The 17550-nt window shown below is 41.4% G+C and overlaps 1 protein-coding gene across 1 annotated transcript in view; it reads left to right on the top strand.

Annotated features, from left to right (window-relative positions):
• THADA (thyroid adenoma associated) overlaps positions 1-17550 on the top strand; it is a 576653-nt gene that overhangs the window by 433618 nt on the left and 125485 nt on the right. The window contains exon 30 of the mRNA XM_006839404.1: positions 10033-10127. Coding sequence (XP_006839467.1) covers positions 10033-10127 — 95 coding nt within the window. The remainder of the gene's footprint in view (positions 1-10032; positions 10128-17550) is intronic.

Raw genomic sequence — 17550 nt, 5'->3', positions numbered from 1 at the left:
TCTCACTTTGTGAAATACCAACAAACTTCTCATGCAGTTCCTCAAAGTTGTCATTCACTTCATTGATCCTTGTTTATATTTCTAGGGAGAACCCAACCCACTGCCATCGAGTCAAATATGACCTCTAATGACCTTCTAACACAGAGTAGAACTACCCCATATGGTTTCCCCATCTTTCTTCCCTGGAGCGGCTGGTGGGTTTGAACTGCCAACCTTTTGGTTAGCAGCCTAGCTACTTTAACCACTTCACCATCAAGACTCCCTCCTAGGGAAAAAGGAAGGTTCTCAAAAGAAAGGGGACGTCTGTGAGCATTCTGTGAAATTAGTGAAGCTATATATCCTCCAAACTCTACAGTATACAATAAAAGTTTTCTTGAATACCACTTTTCTCCCATAATTCCTGGCACATAGCTTATTAAGTTATTAACCAGCAATTTCTCTGGCAGCATATTAAACTTTACTTTTAAACAAGTTGGGGACCGGCGGGGAAGGGGAACATGCATCTCTCATAAAAGGAATAAAAAACATACACCCTCTAAAACGGTTTCCTCAGGCTTTGAACAAATCCCAAGCCCCACACAAGGGTCTCTTTTTCATCATTCTCTGCATATAGCTTGAGTGTTAGTACATTAATGAGAAAAAGATGCCTAATAGAAAGATGGAAAAATATGAGGGCCTCGGGGGACTTCTCTGAAAAGGCAGGTGAGCTCTAATGGAGGGAAAAGCACCTCCGTGGCTTAGGGACTGTGCTCCTCCCATGCAGCAGCAATTTGAAGGGAACCACAGTGGGCTTGGGCCCTAACCCAAGGAAGGGTCCACCACTAGCTTCCTCAGATGGCCAGGGTCTCACCAAGTACCCACTCAGGCCTTGATGAAGTGGCTGCAGCCCTCTACTTTCACAGGCTCGTTCCCCAGGAACAGAGCTCGCTTTCCCAGAGAAGGCCCCAGGTGCAGGCCTGGTGCATGTGCCCCCGTCTGGACAGACTCACAGCTCTCGGTCTCTCACTTTGTGCATGGCAACTCAGTAAGAATTCCCTATAAACTGGTCACCCACCAGAGCAGGACATAAAGAATGGCTTCACTTTAAAAGGAAAACCCAACTGGGAAGGCTGTGCTGCAGTGTCTTTGCGTGGGTGTGAATATAAACACTTGTAAAGCTCCAGCCCAAGAAACACTGGCTGGATATTGTAGCATACCATAAAATTGCAACTCTGCCATCACACCCCCCAGGGGAGGGCAAGGTAAACCAGCAGGCCCTGCATGCTGCTGCCAGCTGGCCCCGCACTTAGATCTCAGTTCTGGATGTTGCAGTGGAAGAAAATAACTTGTTTAAAAATATATATTCTGCAACTCATGACCATTTGGCATGTTGGTTTAAACAAATCCCCTATTGTTTCTCTACAGAATGCCATATGATGGTTGCTTGAAGGGGGCTGTGGTAAAAATGGAAATCAGAACCGGCGGGGGTGGGGGTGGGGTTCTTTTTATTTAATTTACACTTCCACATTTATATGGCTTAATGTGGCCTGCATCAAAGAAGCACCTCATAGTGGCTAACCAAAGCAACTCTTCCTTTTGTAATCAAATCTAAGGAGAGGCTGGGGCCAGTCTGCAGACACTTGAGCACTGCAGAGATTCGAGTAGCCCAGGACAACATAGATGGCCTGTGGTATTTCTGGGAGACCAAAGGAAGGTCAACAAAATATCTTGTGTCGAGTCAGCCATTCAGGTTGTCCTCAGAGAATGTTTTCTTATGGTTTGTCAGGCAAGTTTCCTAGAGGACCAGGCTTTGAAATGAGCTTTTTAAAAAAGGGCATGGTGTGGCTGGACATGTACCTAGCAGGATGTGGGGACATGTTGTGTACCCTCCTCCTTTTCTGGACTTGTCCTCTCTTATTGTGTCTCCCTCCTGACCTCTGTCTGTCTCCCTCACTTCTCACCTGCCTTCTTATTCCTGGCCACTTTCCTTCTCCTTTTCTTCCCTTGGTGTTTGGTGTCTGCTGATTGTCCCCATGATGCTGCTTCATTAGTTCTGCTGCTGGCTCCCTAGCAAGAAGCTGCTAGTGTTTGCTGCTCATTGTGGTTTAGAGAAGAAGTGTTGGAAGCAGCCTGTGCAGGAGCCAAGATTCCAGAAGGGCCTGTCCTGGTCTGGGATGAGCCCTACTTGATTTTTTTCTTGTCTTCTCCCTTCCCTCCATTTGGCCAATAGACCCTCCATGATTGAATCTTTGCTCCAGTGAGCCCTCCTCCTGGAATCCCTTTCTCTCCTTTCACCCACCCAGATTCTTCTGTGTCTCCATTTGCCATAATCACCCTCTGATAGCTTTATTTTCTCCAATACCTCTTTTGCCCCAACAAGACCATAAACTCAGCAAGGCTAAGAACCTTATCCTCCCCTCCTCTTTATGAACCAAGTAGCATGGCCCCTGTGGGCACTCAGTCAGTGTTTCTAGATTATTTAATAAAGTTAAACCATAAGTCTAAATCAGGGTTCTGAGGAAAGTTTCCTGGAGCCTGAAATGACTCCAGACCCTGATGCTTGACCTCCAGGGTAGATCCCAGCCCAGAGCAATTGGGATTCTCTCTTGCCTTAAAGACCTTTAACAGATAGATACTGCTCAGCTTGAAAGCAGAACAGCCTTTTTCTACCCTCTGAAGATGGCAGTGAGTTGTTCTGGCTATTTACTTTGTGCAAGTAATTTGCTTTGCCTCTTCATGCTAGTGAAAGGAGACCTGAGCTCTTCAGTGTGACTTGGCTGATGAGATCTCACTGGGGACTTGAAAACAGTGACCATTTGGAGCTTTTGTTGCTCTTAAGTGCTCCCATTTTGAGCCTCTGTTCATTCATCCTGTATCATTATCTGCTGTTTCCCTCCCCTCTCCCCACCCACATACACTCCTCGTTGTATTTACTAATCTCCAAACAGGTCTTGTGCCTAAATCTTTGGATGTGCTGTTTCCTCTGCCTAAAGTAGACCTCTCTGACAATTTATTCTCCAGACTCTGCCTAGGTACTTCCTGACTTACCCAGACAGCCAGGGTTGTTTCTTCTTCAGCCAGCTTTAATTTTACTCTATCAGCCTAGCCCCTCTTTTGGGCGTTCTGCTGTGGTGCTGTGGGTAAATGCGCCACGCTGCAAAGCCGTTTGAACTGTAAGATCGGCGGTTCAAACTCACCAGCTGCTCCTCAGAAACCCTATACAGGGTCACTATGGGTCAGAGTCGACTCGACAGGACTTAACAATAACAGCATCACAATCTAGTATCATTGATTGTGTGTTTCTCCTGCTAAAGTTGTGGTATTGAAGCATTTTTGACAAATCACCCACAAGAAATACATTGTACACAGGACGTAATATGTGTATGCATGTGTATCTGTGTTGTGTGTACTTACAGACACACTAGACATATACAGCCATGAGAACTAATTGTAATTTTAATGTTATCTCTATAAGATAAGGGAGTCCTGGTGTGGCACTGTGGGATTAGCACTGGACTGCTAACCAAAATGTAGGTAGTTCAAACCCACTCGTCCCTCCTTGGAAACCCTATAGTAGGTTACTGGGAGTCTGAACCAACTCAATGGCACTTAATAACAGCAACAATGTTCACAGAAACTTTTTGGCAGGCCATTTCTTGGAGTCCTGGTGTGCCGCTGTAGGATAAGCACTGGACCACAAGGTCATTTGAATCATAAGCTCAGCAGTTCAAACTCACCAGCCCCTCCTCAGAAACCTTATATGAGGTCGCTATGAGTTGGAACCAACTCAACAGCACTTAACAACTATAAGATATGAACAGTCTGCCAAGAAAAATGAAAAAGGGAATTTACTCAAGATATGTCATATTTGATTTTAGGAGTGTCTGCTTTCAACATATCCACTAGCATTCTGGGTATGAAGCATGTCCCTATTAATACCATTCAGTATGATATGGGGTGGTTTATTACCTGGAGAAAAAAAGAAAGACGTTAGAACAAATTAGTCAATGTTGCTTAAAATGGTATTTCACAAGTTGTTTGCATCTGATAGAGAAGGTAACTTATTAACAATCCATTTTGTACAAGTACTTTATAGACACTTTATACAAGTATGTAACTGATACAAGCTAATGAAATAATGCTTACTCTTACTACTTGTGAGGTAATCTGATGATATTTTCTTTCTTCCTCTCTCTCTTGCCTTCTTTATGTCTCACACCTCCCCCCATCTCTTAGGTGGTCCCCACCCATTATTTGATTTCATAACCAACTTAATAGATCTTAACCTGCAGTTTGAGAAACACTGTTGAGGAACTCTCAGTTCCTTGAGGGCAGTGACTGTCATGGCATCATTCTAACGTCATATTCCCTAACTGCCACTACTCCTGGCTCTCAGCAGCCTCTTACTAAATGTGTTCTGAATGAATGGACCTCAGTTAAAAAGTCTGCAGCCACTGGGATTCCGGAAGGGACAGGAGAGTGAATAATTTATCACAGACTTCCCAGGAGCTCCTGCTGTCTAGTAGACAGCAGGGCCATTGTGGACGTGTCTGGGAAACCCTGCTCTCTCTGCCCTGTCTTCTGCCTCCCCCCAACTTCCAGGAGAGAGGGCAGGAGGTTTAATGAAGTTCAGAGATTTCCCAAGGCAAAAACATATTAATCAGGCTCTAAGGCAGATATTTGTCAAGGGACAAATAATAAAAAGAGTAGAAAAAAGCAAATTTCTTATCAAGCCCTCCATTTCACGTTATGTATGTAAACTCAGTTCTCAGAGTCCCTGCTTCCTACTCCTTCCAGCACCATTATTATGGTGTTCTCTGCCCATCTGCTAGACCCTGACCACTTCTGACTTTTTCAGACACTAGAAATCTTCACATATACATGCCCCATACCAGGATTTTTCCATTTGGGGATCGGAAAAAAAAAACCAAAAACTCCCAAGCCCACCACAGCCCTGTGGCTTGGTTTCCTGTCCAGCTGGCTTACACTTCTCCAGGATTTCATTCCCATCATCAAAGTGGTTTGACAGACCGAGAACAAACCTTTGGCTCACCCTGAACTCACAGTGTACCATTTCCAATTCAGAACAAACACCAAGTAATAGCAAGGAAAAAAAAAAAAAAAATCTATTTTCCTAACTGAGAAGCCAATCCAGAGTGAAGCCCAACTCTGCGACTCCAGGCAGGGATGTTATGTGGCTGTGGCTGGCCTCGGAGCGGGAGCCAAGAATGGTGGGCTCCAGGCCAATTTCCTTCTGAGTTGGTTTTGAAGAAGAAGCCATGGATGGACTACTTTGTGGCTCTATATCCTTTATTTTTCATGGAATCCAAAGCAGAAGCATTGGGGGGCAGGAGAGGGGGACATCCCATGATCTAGGTGACTGTATCAGACTTGGCTTTACCTCCTAATTCTGGGCAAAGTCTCTGAAGTATCCCAGGAGTCTAACAATGTCTGGAGAAGATGCAGAACACAGCAGCCTGACCAAACTAAACCCCACTGCCATTGAGTAGGTTCTGACTCATGCTTGGCCCTATTGGACAGAGTAACACTGCTCCATAGGGTGCCCAAGGCCGTACATCTTTTCAGAAGCAGACTTTCACATATTTTTCCCGTGTAGTAAAGGATGGGTTTGAGCCGCCAATCTTTAGATTAGCAGCCAAGTGCGATTGCTAATCTTTAGTCATTTAGAAATTTAAAAGAAAGTTAATCTAGTTTATAATCGCATAGAAAAAAAGGCTCCTCAGACCTAAGAGTCAAGTTGGTTTCCACAAAACTTCCTTTATGGTTTTTGTATGACTACATAGACCGAAAAAATACTCAGGGTAAGAAGCTGTAACTCTACAAGGACACATGGGAGCAGGTGGTAGGTTCAAACTAGGAATACCCAGTTAGCATGAAGTACCCCATCTTCAGTACGCCTGGCCTTCTCAACATAGTCTCTGCTCTTTCTAAGCTGGTCTCCCTCAGCCCCTGGACAGACCAAATATATTCCTTCCCACATCTATTGCCCCTCTCAAAAATCCCTTCCCTGTCAATTTTTGTCTATCTCAAGTCTTCTCATTTTTCGATGCCTGGTTGGAATTACGGAGTCCTGGTGTGGTGCTGTGGGTTAGTACGCTGGACTGCAAAGTTGTTTTGAACCACAAGGTCGGCAGTTCAGACTCACCAGCCACTCTCAGAAACCCTATACAAGGTTGCTATGGGCTAGAACCAACATGATGGCACTTAACAATACAACAACAGTTGGAATTGTATAACCCTTACATAAACCCTCTTAATTTTTCCTATCTACCCTGATAGGTTCATTTTGTTACCTGTCTACATTCTGCTTAAGAGCTTGTCTTTGTTTTTGTCCCCATAGCTGGATAAAGTGATTCAAGGTCCAAATCATCTCTTGAGCATCTCCTTCCCAGGGGCTACCTCACAGCTGGACACATTCTTCTACTATCTGCAGGCCCTTTTCTCAGCCTTGGGATAGATAGCTGATTTATTAATGTATCTATGCTAGGACTAACTCCCTGCATTAGGCTTTCTGACTTTCTTCTCATAGTGGCCTATTCATGGCCAGGGGGATATCCCAACTGTTAAACAGTAGAAATGCTAGAACTGAGAATGAATGATATCACTAAAGAAGTTTTCAAAGACTGGGGACTTCCCATGTTGGGTAGAAGAGTAAGGGCAGGAAGTTATAGTGGAGAGGTCTGAGGGGGAAAAAAAAGATAGGGGCAAAATTTAGGAGACTAAACAAACTTTGAATATATGAAAGCTTTAAACATTTTTTAAATAGAACTATAAAAGTACTAGAAGAAAATACAGTAGGACTTTTTTATTGTTTTGTTTTAAATAATCTTGGAGAAGAGTTGGACCTTGTATATGACATAAAACCCAGAAGACATAAATAAGAATGTTGGTATATTTACATAAAACTATGCATTTCTGAATTGCAAATATATCTATAAAGAAAGTTAGAAGACAAATGACAAACTGGGAAAACCTATTTGCAACACATGAAACAGAGGGTAGATTTCCTTTCAAAAGTAAAAAAAGTCAGCAACTTAGTGGACAGGGAATTTGAACATAGTTCATAGAAAGGAAATTCAAATGTCTTTTTTTTTTTTTGCAAAGCACATGAAGGTGAATGGTCAGTCCCACTCAGTAAAATATTTGCAATTAAAACAGTGAAGTACTGTTTTTCACTTAATTTAGCAAAGATCAAAAATTTAATATGCACTGTGAGCTAGTTACATTGTGGGGAAAGTGGAATTCTTGGGCACTGCTGGGGAAAGCATACACTGACACAGCTGTTTTGAAGAGCATCTTGCTGAAATCAGATCAAAATTTTAAATGTGCATAAACCTTGATCCAGTAACTCTGCTTTAGGACTTTCTCCTCTGAATATTTACTCATAGGATCCAAACTCATAAGCAAATATATTTACTAGAACATTATTTTCAGTGGCAAAGACTCTTAAACAACCAGAATTATTTCAGTAGGAGACAGATATATCCATTCAATAAAGTAGTTTACGTAAGAAATGAAGCAATCTATGTATAATAAAAGTAGCTTGACCATTTAAAAGGGGGGGGGGGAAGGCAAATCTCTATGCTGTTAATAAAATGATATTCAAAATACATTAGTGAAAAAGTATGCTCAAAGCTTAGTATAGGCTATTGTTAGGTGCTGTTGAGTTGGTTCTGACTCATAGAGACCCAGTGTAGGGTTTCCAAGGAGCGACCGGTAGGTTTGAACTGCTGACCTCACAGCAGTCTGGTGCTTATCTTAACAACTTCACACCAGGACTCCAATATATAGTAAACCACAACTTAGGTCAAAATAAACAGGTAGGATTGTTGTTAGGTGCCATCAAGTTGGTGCCTACTCATAGCAACCTTATGCACAGCAGAACGAAACACTGCCCGATCCTGGGCCAACCTCACTATTGTTGCTACACTTGAGCCCATTGATGCTGCTACTTTGCCAATCCATCTCGCTGGGGGTCTTCCTCTTTTTCTCTGACCCTCCACCTTACCAAACATGATATCCTTCTCCAGCAACTAGTCCCTCCTGACAATATGTCCAAAGTATGAGAGATGAAGTTTGGCCATCTTGGCCTCCAAGGAGCACTCAGGCTGCACTTCTTCCAAAATGGGGAACCATTTTTCTGCCAAAATTTGTAGCACCATTCGTGAGCCATAGAAAATTATCAACTTAAAAATTAGCTTGCTATGTTTAACCAAACAGTTAATTAACTCACCCCAAATGTGATGGCTGGACTCCTGGTGTGGGCCCTGTAGAATCAGCACTGGACTGCAAACCACAAGGTCAGCAGTTCAAATCCACCAGCTGCTCCTCGGAAACCCTATACAGGGTTTCTTTGAGTCAGAACCGACTTTACGACACTTAACAACAATATGATGGCTGGAGCTGCAGTTGCCTTGGCAGGGCCAAGACGAAATGATTCGAGAGCCTTATATGGCCCACGGGCTGGATGTACCCCACCCTTGCTCTCGAAAGTAGTAATAATGGTTGCCTTACAAACAGAAATGTGGGCAGGGGTTGGGCATGTTGTGGAAAAGGGACCTGGTTTTCACAGCATGTTCTTTACATTATACTGTGTGTCTGTGTTGCATTTTTCTGTTGTGTTTTAAAAGCTAGGTGCAGCTATGAAAAAAGGCCAAATCCAAATTACACATGTAAGCTGGTGGTTACAATAGGGTAGGAGTCAGGGAGCAAGCAGATACTGTAAATAAAACAAGTAAATGGAACAGGAATGGAGTAGGTCAACAATATCATAGAGACCTTGAAACAGGACAGTTTAGCTTCGGATCAGAAGTATCTGATAGGTCTTTCATGGTAGAGCATATGCCAATCCCAGGATATGAGCAGTCCAGTATACCCCAATTTGTTAATTATAGAGGTGTGCGAATAATCTATAGGGAAATGGTAAAACTGTTCATTTACGGGAAGTACAAAGAAAAGGTTTAGAGATAAAGGCAACTGGCAACTCACTAGCAAGAATGCCTGTGCTAGCTTCACTCTGCCCCCTAGATTTATGTTGGAGGCAGAGGAGAAGGGTAGGAAATGATCATTTCAGCATCCACCATGTGCCAGGCACTGAGGTAGACATTTTGTTTGCTGTGCCAATGGAACACTCACAACGTCTGCAAGGGAGGTCTACTTTCTCTTACATGTCAGGAGTCTGATGTCATCTCTTAGAGATGAGTGGCAAGGCAGGATTCAAACCCGGTCTGTCCCTACTATTTTTATTGATCATGTTGAATTGTTGGCCCTTTTTATTGTTTGTTAGTGCTGTTCTCGAGAGACAATCCTCATTTTTCCCTTTGTGTTGTTATTGTTGTTGCTGTTAAGTGCTGTCTAGTCATTTCCGACACATAACGACTTTGTGTAGGTTTTCCAAGGAGCAGCTGGTGAGTTTGAACTGCCAAAATTGTGGTTGAAGCCAACCTTGTGGCCCAGTGCTTATCCTACAGTGCCACACTAGGACAATTTTTAAGAACCTCCTCGTCCCCCAAATCTAATCCCACTTACTTTTTCAAGCGTGTGGTTCCAAGAATGAAATAAGCTCCGCTTATTGGAAGAAGAAGTAAAATGCATATGTCGGGATTGTTAATGCGTGTCTGCACCCTGTTTTAAGTTCATAGATACAATTTGTCATATGTATGTGCAATTCTCCTTGTTTAAAGTGCTGAATTAGTGATTTTAATGGTCAGTGATTTTCCTCTACATTTGTCCTGAAGTTGGGAATAATACAGTTCCCCAGCCTTACTTTCAAAATAACTGGGATAGGGTGTTAACTTTTGTTTGCTTATCTATTTGTTTTCCACTTATTTTCTTTGGCACCAGAGCCCCATTATATTTTATTTGAATTGCTGGTATTTTCTCCATTGAGATTGTCCATCTTCTAAAAGCATTCTTCATAGCTCCCTTAGTCCCATGACATGCCTGGTAGAAGACTTACTCATTTCCTTCTCCATATGACCTAGGCCTCAGGGGAAAAGATAACAATTTATTTTCTGTTCTTTACCTTCCCAGGCAAAATCCATGTTTGGTGACCAGAGCTGTATATATTGATATTCTCTTCCTGTTGACTTGCTGCCTTGACAAACCCGCGAAGAGCAACCAACCAGGTATGATTCATAGTTATATCACACTTTGGAATGATTACAAGTCTTTGAAATCTAGGTGGGGTTTTGAGCGGCTCTACCACACACTCTCCTACCCTCTACTTTTTTAAGATTAACTACACGTCAAAATTAAATAGAAATTCATGCGGTTCCTTCACAGAAGCTTCTAAGGGAAGGCTGACCTGGTTGAGTTGGAAATTTGCTGTTGATTTTCTGTTTTGATCATTTAGGGAAAAGTATGAACTCCACTCAGCCTCTGTGTTTCTAAGATCTTGGCTCTTCAGGCATTTTCTCTGGAAGGTCATTATTGTCAATACCTGAGAGTTCATTCTGTTCCATTCTGTAGAGATAACTGAGTGGGGCTCATTTGATGCTGGAACTTGGCTGTTGGAAACCATCTTAAATCCACCCTTACACCAATGCATCTATGATGAATTAGTACCTCAAACACTGACTTCATGCATGTTCCTTAGTCATATAAGTTTCTGGGTATGGCCTACAGAGCCACACACAGTTGTTCTATTTTAATCACAATTCACAAAGTTGTTTTCTTAAAATAAAAGGGAGAAAGGCAACGCTAAGCAAAAATTCTTTAAAATTTGATGTGTTTATATAAGACGATGCAGGAAGTTCTGTACATGAGTTCCAGGCCACAGACTGAAACTGATTTTCATCAACACAAGCAGATTAATGAGCCTGCAACTGGTTAAAATCAGCCTCTTCTAATTGATTAGGCCTGTCTAAAGGGGGCTACAATTACAAAGTCAGATTCTGAGGACAAGCAGGCCAGGCCTTTCCTCTGTTACATTTAGTCTGTCAATGATTTGTTGTCTTCAGTAAATACATTCAGGCTGTCAGAGTCCAGCTCTGTCCATATGGAGCCCTGTTCCTAAATTCAAACCAATTGAAAATGCTTGGGGGGTGTGCAGAGCTGTCTCACCCAGATCCATGTGTATTAGCCCACAAAGCCCCTGTGGCTAGGGAGAGGTAATAGGAACACGCCTAGGCTTTCATCAGCCCCACATCCCTGGAAAGGGGTAGCTGTTGTATCTGCTTGATAGAATACATCATATAGCTTTATAGCTATCAAGCAGTCCTGCCTGATGCCTGTTGTCCAAGGACAATTATTAATAGTGCTGATTTTACTCTTAAAATTGTACAGCTTTGGTAGAGAAGGGATGGGAAAATGGGTGGAAGGAAATAGGAGCCACAGAGAGGAAGCTGTTGTTGCATGATGAGGATTGCAATCGTTGAGATGAAATGAAGTGCGATTTGTTGTCTATAAAACCGATGATTTTTGTCTATAAACCTTCACTCAATTCACAATAATAGGTGGTTTTTTTTTTTTTTTCTTAACTGTGCAACTTTGAACGATAAAGTCACCCTAGCCATGTAAAGAAACTCAGAGTTGTACTCACTATATTTTACGCTTGAGCTAACTGGGACCCAGGGATTTATAAAGAGATTGTGAATGCAATGATACAAAGTAAGTCCTTTCCAGGTTTCCATTGTTTTTATTTCAGTTGTAGAGTCCTCATAGCTTTATGTTTATATTTCAGTTTTAGAGTCTATACCGACTTCTGGTGTGGTACTGTAGGATCAGCACTGGACTGCGAACCACAAGGTTGGTAGTTCAAACCTACCAACTGCTCCTTGGAAATCCTATACAGTGTCACTATGAGTCAGAACCTTCTTGATGGCACTGACAACACAGTCATTATTAACTCATAAAGATCAGAATAGGAGGTATATTATATTGGCTCTGAAGCCAAATGTTTGAATTCCAGCTCTGCTAGTCACTGGCTTTCTGACTTTAGCAAGACACTGAACCTCTTTGAGGCACTTTTCCTCATTTGAAAATAGGGGTAATAACAATGTGCATATCTTAAGATAGTTGTCTATTAATATTTACAAGGGGGCTTCAAAAAACTTATGGAAAAATAGAATGAAAGATCATAGAAATTGTCCACAGACCTTTTGAAGCTCCCTGAATTAAGCCCTATGTGAAGAATGTGCTTTATGGAAGATTTAAACATAATGAAAATGTCAGTTCTGCCTAAAGTGAGCTAGAGATACAATGCATTTTCAATATAAATTCTATATAAAACAATATTCTTTAATGAAATGGAAAAACTAATGACCAACTTCATATGAAAAAGAAACTTCGAATAGCCAAAGCAATATTGAAGAAGAACAAAGCAGGAGGCCTGATAAACTCCTGTATCAAAACACATTGTACAGCTACCATAATCAAAACAACCTGGTTAAGGTCAATGATACATATAGACTAGTGAAATATAACTGAGACCCCAGAAATAAATTGAGACAGCTATGAGCAACTGATTTGCAGGAAGAGGTAAAAGTCCATTCGATGGAGCAGAAACAATCTCTTTTTTAAATGGTATTGGCAAAACTGAATATCCGCTGATAGAAGGGTGAAACAAGACATGTATCTCAAACTATACACAAAAACTAACTCAGAATGAATCAAAGATCTAAACCTAACATGATAAGCCCTGGAAGAAAACTGTGGGACTTGATCCTTAGCAAAAATAGGATACCAAACATATCAACAAATGCATGGATAGCAGAAGACAAAATAGATTAATGGAACCTCATAAAAATTAAAAACTTATGCTCATCAAAAGCCTTTATCAAAAGAATAAAAAGACAACGTGTATACTGGGGGAAAATCTTGAGAAACAATATTTCTAATAAGGCCTGATCTCTTAAAGTTATAGACGATTTTAACAACTCAACAACAAAAACACAAACAACCCAATTATAAAATGGGCAGAGGACATGAGCAGAATCTTCACCAAAGAGGCCATCTTTTCAGCACATGAAAAAGATGCTCATTATCATTAACCATTAGCCATTTGTTGTTGGTAAGTGCTACCGAGTTATTTCCTACTCATAGTGACCTTGCAAAGGTTTCCAAGGAGTGGCTGGTGAGTTTGAACTGCCGACCTTGAGGTCACCAATCCAAGACTCCAATCCCTTTCTTCCTCTAGAATTGGTCTTAGCATGGAAACCATGGAGCTTTTCTCTGCTGGTTTGTAAGTTATCCCCACCCCAGGGACTCCTACTGGAATCCTCTGTTGAAGAGGACCTTTGGCTTGTTTATAATTCTGTGATTCTGCACATAAAAATGGCACTGCCCCTTCCTACTCTTATCAGTCCAGACTTTCCCTATTATAAATCAAAACTTCATAAGATACTACCTCACCCCAGCTAAAATGGCACTGGTGAAAATAAATAAACAGATAACAACAACAGTTATTGATATGAGGATACTGGAACCCTTCTCCATTGCTGGTGGCACTGCAAAATGGTATAGCCTCTATGGAAAATGGTATGGGTTTTCCTCTAAACTCTAAAAATAGAATATCCTCATATGCATGCGAAAGTTGGGCAGTGAAAAATGAAGACCGTAGAATTTATGCTTTTGAGTTATGGTGTTAGAAGAGAATCATGAAAGTGCCACGGGCTGCCAAAAGAACCAGTAGATCTGTGTTGGAAGAAGTGCAGCCAGAGTGCTCTTTGGAGGCCAAGATGGCCAAACTTTGTCTCTCATACTTTGGACACAGTGTCATTAGGGACCAGTCACTGGAGAAGGATATCATGTTTGGTAGGGTGGAGAGTCAGAGAATAAGAGGAAGACCCCCAACGAGATGGATTGGCCAAGTGGCAGCATCAATGGGCTCAAGCGTGTCAACAATAGTTAGGTTGGCCCAGGATCGGGCAGTGTTTCGTTCTGCTGTGCATAAGGTCAGTATGAGTCAATACCAACTTGAAGGCACCTAACAATAACAACAGCAGGATACAGCAATCCCATGCCTAGATACATGGCCTGTTGTTGTTGTTGTTGTTGTTACGTACCAGTGAGTTGATACCAACTCATAGCGACCCTATGCACAAAAGAACGAAACACTGCCCAGTCCTGGGCCAATCTCACTATCGTTGCCATGCTTGAACTGCAAGGTCGGTGGTTCAAGCTCACCAGCTGCTCCTTGGAAACCCTATACAGGGTTGTTATGGGTTGGAACCGACTCAACGGCACTTAACAACAACATATATGCATATATATGTGTGTGTGCAGGCACATATATTCATTGAAGACACAACTACAGATATTTCTCAGACACCTTTTGAGATTGCTTTTTTTAGGTTTGAAAGCTTAGGACCATAGTCTCATGGGACACTTAAGTCATTTGGTATAATATAGTTCATAAAGTTCGTATTCTGCATCCTAGTGAGGTGAGTAGTGTTTGGCTTCTTAAAAGCTTGTGATCGGCCGTCTAAGATGCAACTATTGATCTCTATTTATTCATTAAGAGCAAAAGACTAAGAAGGCAACCAAAATCACAGAAAAGAAACAAGTCTACAAGGCTGCTAGCTGACCTGAACCATAGCCTCAACTGCCCTAGATGGTATACAGCTACCACCGCTGACCATCCCAATAGGAGTCACAGTAGATGACCATGGATAGGATGGGAGGAAAACATAGACCAAAACTCAATTCTTTATAAAGTGCAGATTAACTGGACTGGTTGAGACCAGAGTCCCGACACTATCGCCCTGAGACATTCTTTAAACCCTTAACCAAAACTATCCCCAGATATTAGCCATAAGGTCAAGGAACCCTGGTAGCATAGTGGATTATGAGCTGGGTTGCTAACTGCAAGGATGGCAGTTCAAATCTACCAGATGCTCCATAGGAGAAAAATTGAGGCCCCTTGCTCCTGGAAAGATTGACAGACTAGGAATCCTATACAGGGTCACTATGAGTCGGGACTAACTTGATGGCATACAACCACCACCACCCATAAGGCTGGTGGTTTACTAAAAAAAGTATCTGTATGAAGACCTAAAGATCAGCATTTAAAAGAAACCAAATATAAAAGGGGGACAGGGAAACTAGAGTACTGGAAATGGAACAACCAGAACACATTATAGAGAATGGACACATTGTGAAAAATGTAACTAATGTCACTGAACAATTTGTGAGTGAAAATTGTCAAATGGGAACCTACCTTTAGGTACAGACTTCCATCAAAAACTGAATAAAATAATTATTTTAAAAAAAGAAAGATAATAAGGCAGTCCCTACGTCATTAACAGAGTCCTGGTGTGGCGCTGTGGGTTAATTTGCCAGACTGCAAAGCCATTTGAACTGCAAAGTCAGCAGTTCAAGCTCACAAGCTGCTCCTCAGAATCCCTATACAGGGTCGCTATGGGTCGGAACCAATTTGACAGCACTTCACAACAACAACAACGCCATTAACATTTGTGTCATGAAAATTAAAAACGTTTGCACTTTAGAAATCAAAAAGAGGAAAGTGAGACAATCAAGGAATATATAGTTTAAAAATACAGCAACATTCATTGGCAGGGTGAGCAATATTGTTGTTGTTAAGTGCCGTCGAGTCAATTCCAACCCATAATGACACTGTATAGGGTTTCCAAGGAACAGCTGGTGAGCCTGAATCACCGATCTTGCAGTTCAAACGACTTTGCGGTCTGTCGCATTAACCCACAGCGCCACACCACAACTCTGGAGCAGGCAATATATGTATCTAAACATGGAATACCTTCAACTATGAATCGTGAAGGGGTTAATTAATCCAAGAGAAATGGAAGTAATACAATCTCAAGGAAACTTTTTTGGATGGAGGAAGATCTGCCCATCTCCTCTCAAATCAAAGTAACCTTGGAGGACTGCTTCTACCTCTAAAATGTCTTAGAATTACATTGAAGGGCTGGGATATAAACAATACAAAAAAAAAAACACACAGTGAAGGGGAAAGGCAGAGAAGATGACTTACAAAGCTTAAGATAATAATGTGTTTTGTGCAATTTAAACTTTTATCTTAGGACTTCCCAATCATTTGAGGTTTCCTCAGCCATTAACTAGGTTTTAAAAATTCCAAATCTGGGGGTTTTGTTTTGCGATTCAATATGACTTAAACCCACAAGGACTTTCTGTCCCCTGTTTTCTTTTTCCTCTTCCGAATCCAGCTGTCATCATTAGTATATATCAGTTTCCTGCTGGAAAGAAAATTATAGTCTCTAGTTGGAGTTGGGGGATGAGGAAGAGCAAACGCAACTACCAGGCTCGGGTGCAGCTTGGGCAGGGCACTGGGAATGGGGAGCTTCATTCCAATTTTAAACTCAAATCATTTCCTCTCAAGTTGGACATTTTCCATTTGAAATATCTATTTTCTGAACTGCTATCTGAAACTTGACTAAATATTTATCCCTTTACTCTGAAGTAGACTTTCAGTTTCTCTCTTAAAACACCCACACCCCTGAAATGTGTGCTTTTCACAGGTATTAAATCGAACATGTTCTTTTACTAAGTATTTTAAACAAATATCTTACCTACTTGCATTTTCCGACTTTCAGTACAAATTCTCTTGGTGGATTTTTTAGTAGGTTTGTATTTTCTTAGTATCTGTTTCACTAATTTTATGCAGTGTGGTTCTTTTATAGTTGTATGTCTATATAACGTATTGAAAGGTGACCTGGTGGCACAGTGGGCTAAGTATTGGACTGCTAACCAAAAGGTTAGCACTTTAAATCCAGCAGCCACTTGGTGAGAGAAAGATGACTCAACCTGCTTCAATAAAGACAGGGAAACTAGAGTACTGGAAATGGAACAGCCAGAATATAATTAAAAAGAATGGACACATTGTGAAAAATGTAACTAATGTCACTGAACAATTTGTGTGTGAAAATTATCAAATAGGAGCCTACCTTTCTGTGTAGACTTGCACCAAAAACCAAATAAAAAACTCAGTGGAGCAGTTCTGCGCTATGGTATAAGGCCTCTGTGAGTGTGAATCAACTCGACAACAGTGAGTTCTAAAAGACATGATTTAATCCAGAATAAAGAAATGACATCATATCAACTTCATAAAAACCTTTTAAGTAGAGAAGTGTTTGTCTGTCCTACTTCTACATCATATACGGGATCTCAGAAAGCTGTTCTGACCCTTGATCACTTGAAATATATGTATAAGTATAACAAACCTATTGCTGGGGAGCTGATTCTGACTCAGAGTGACTCATTGTGTTACAGAGTAGAACTGCCCTCTAGAGTTTTCTTGGTTGTAGTCTTTATAGAAGCAGACAGCCACTCCTTTCTTCTGTGGTGCTGCTGTGTGGGTTTGTGCTGTAGTCAAGTACAAACTGTCAGCAGTATGATGACTCTTACAGTCTCCTTTCTCAGAAACATGGCTTTCAGTGTCTTCTTCCTTAGTGGCATCCTAATAATAATGGCCTAAATGGGTTGACCATTTATGGCAAGCATTTTGCATGCATTACTGCATGAGCTTCCAGACAAAGACAGACTAGGAAGAAAGAGTGACAAACTACTTCTGAATATTTAGTCACTGAAAACCTTATGGATAGCAGAGAAACA

Source organism: Chrysochloris asiatica, unplaced genomic scaffold (assembly GCF_000296735.1).
Source record: "Chrysochloris asiatica unplaced genomic scaffold, ChrAsi1.0 scaffold00024, whole genome shotgun sequence".
Taxonomy (NCBI): Eukaryota; Metazoa; Chordata; class Mammalia; order Afrosoricida; family Chrysochloridae; genus Chrysochloris; species Chrysochloris asiatica.
The sequence above is the reverse complement of the archived record's forward strand: the minus strand, read 5'-3'. Positions and strand labels throughout refer to the sequence as shown.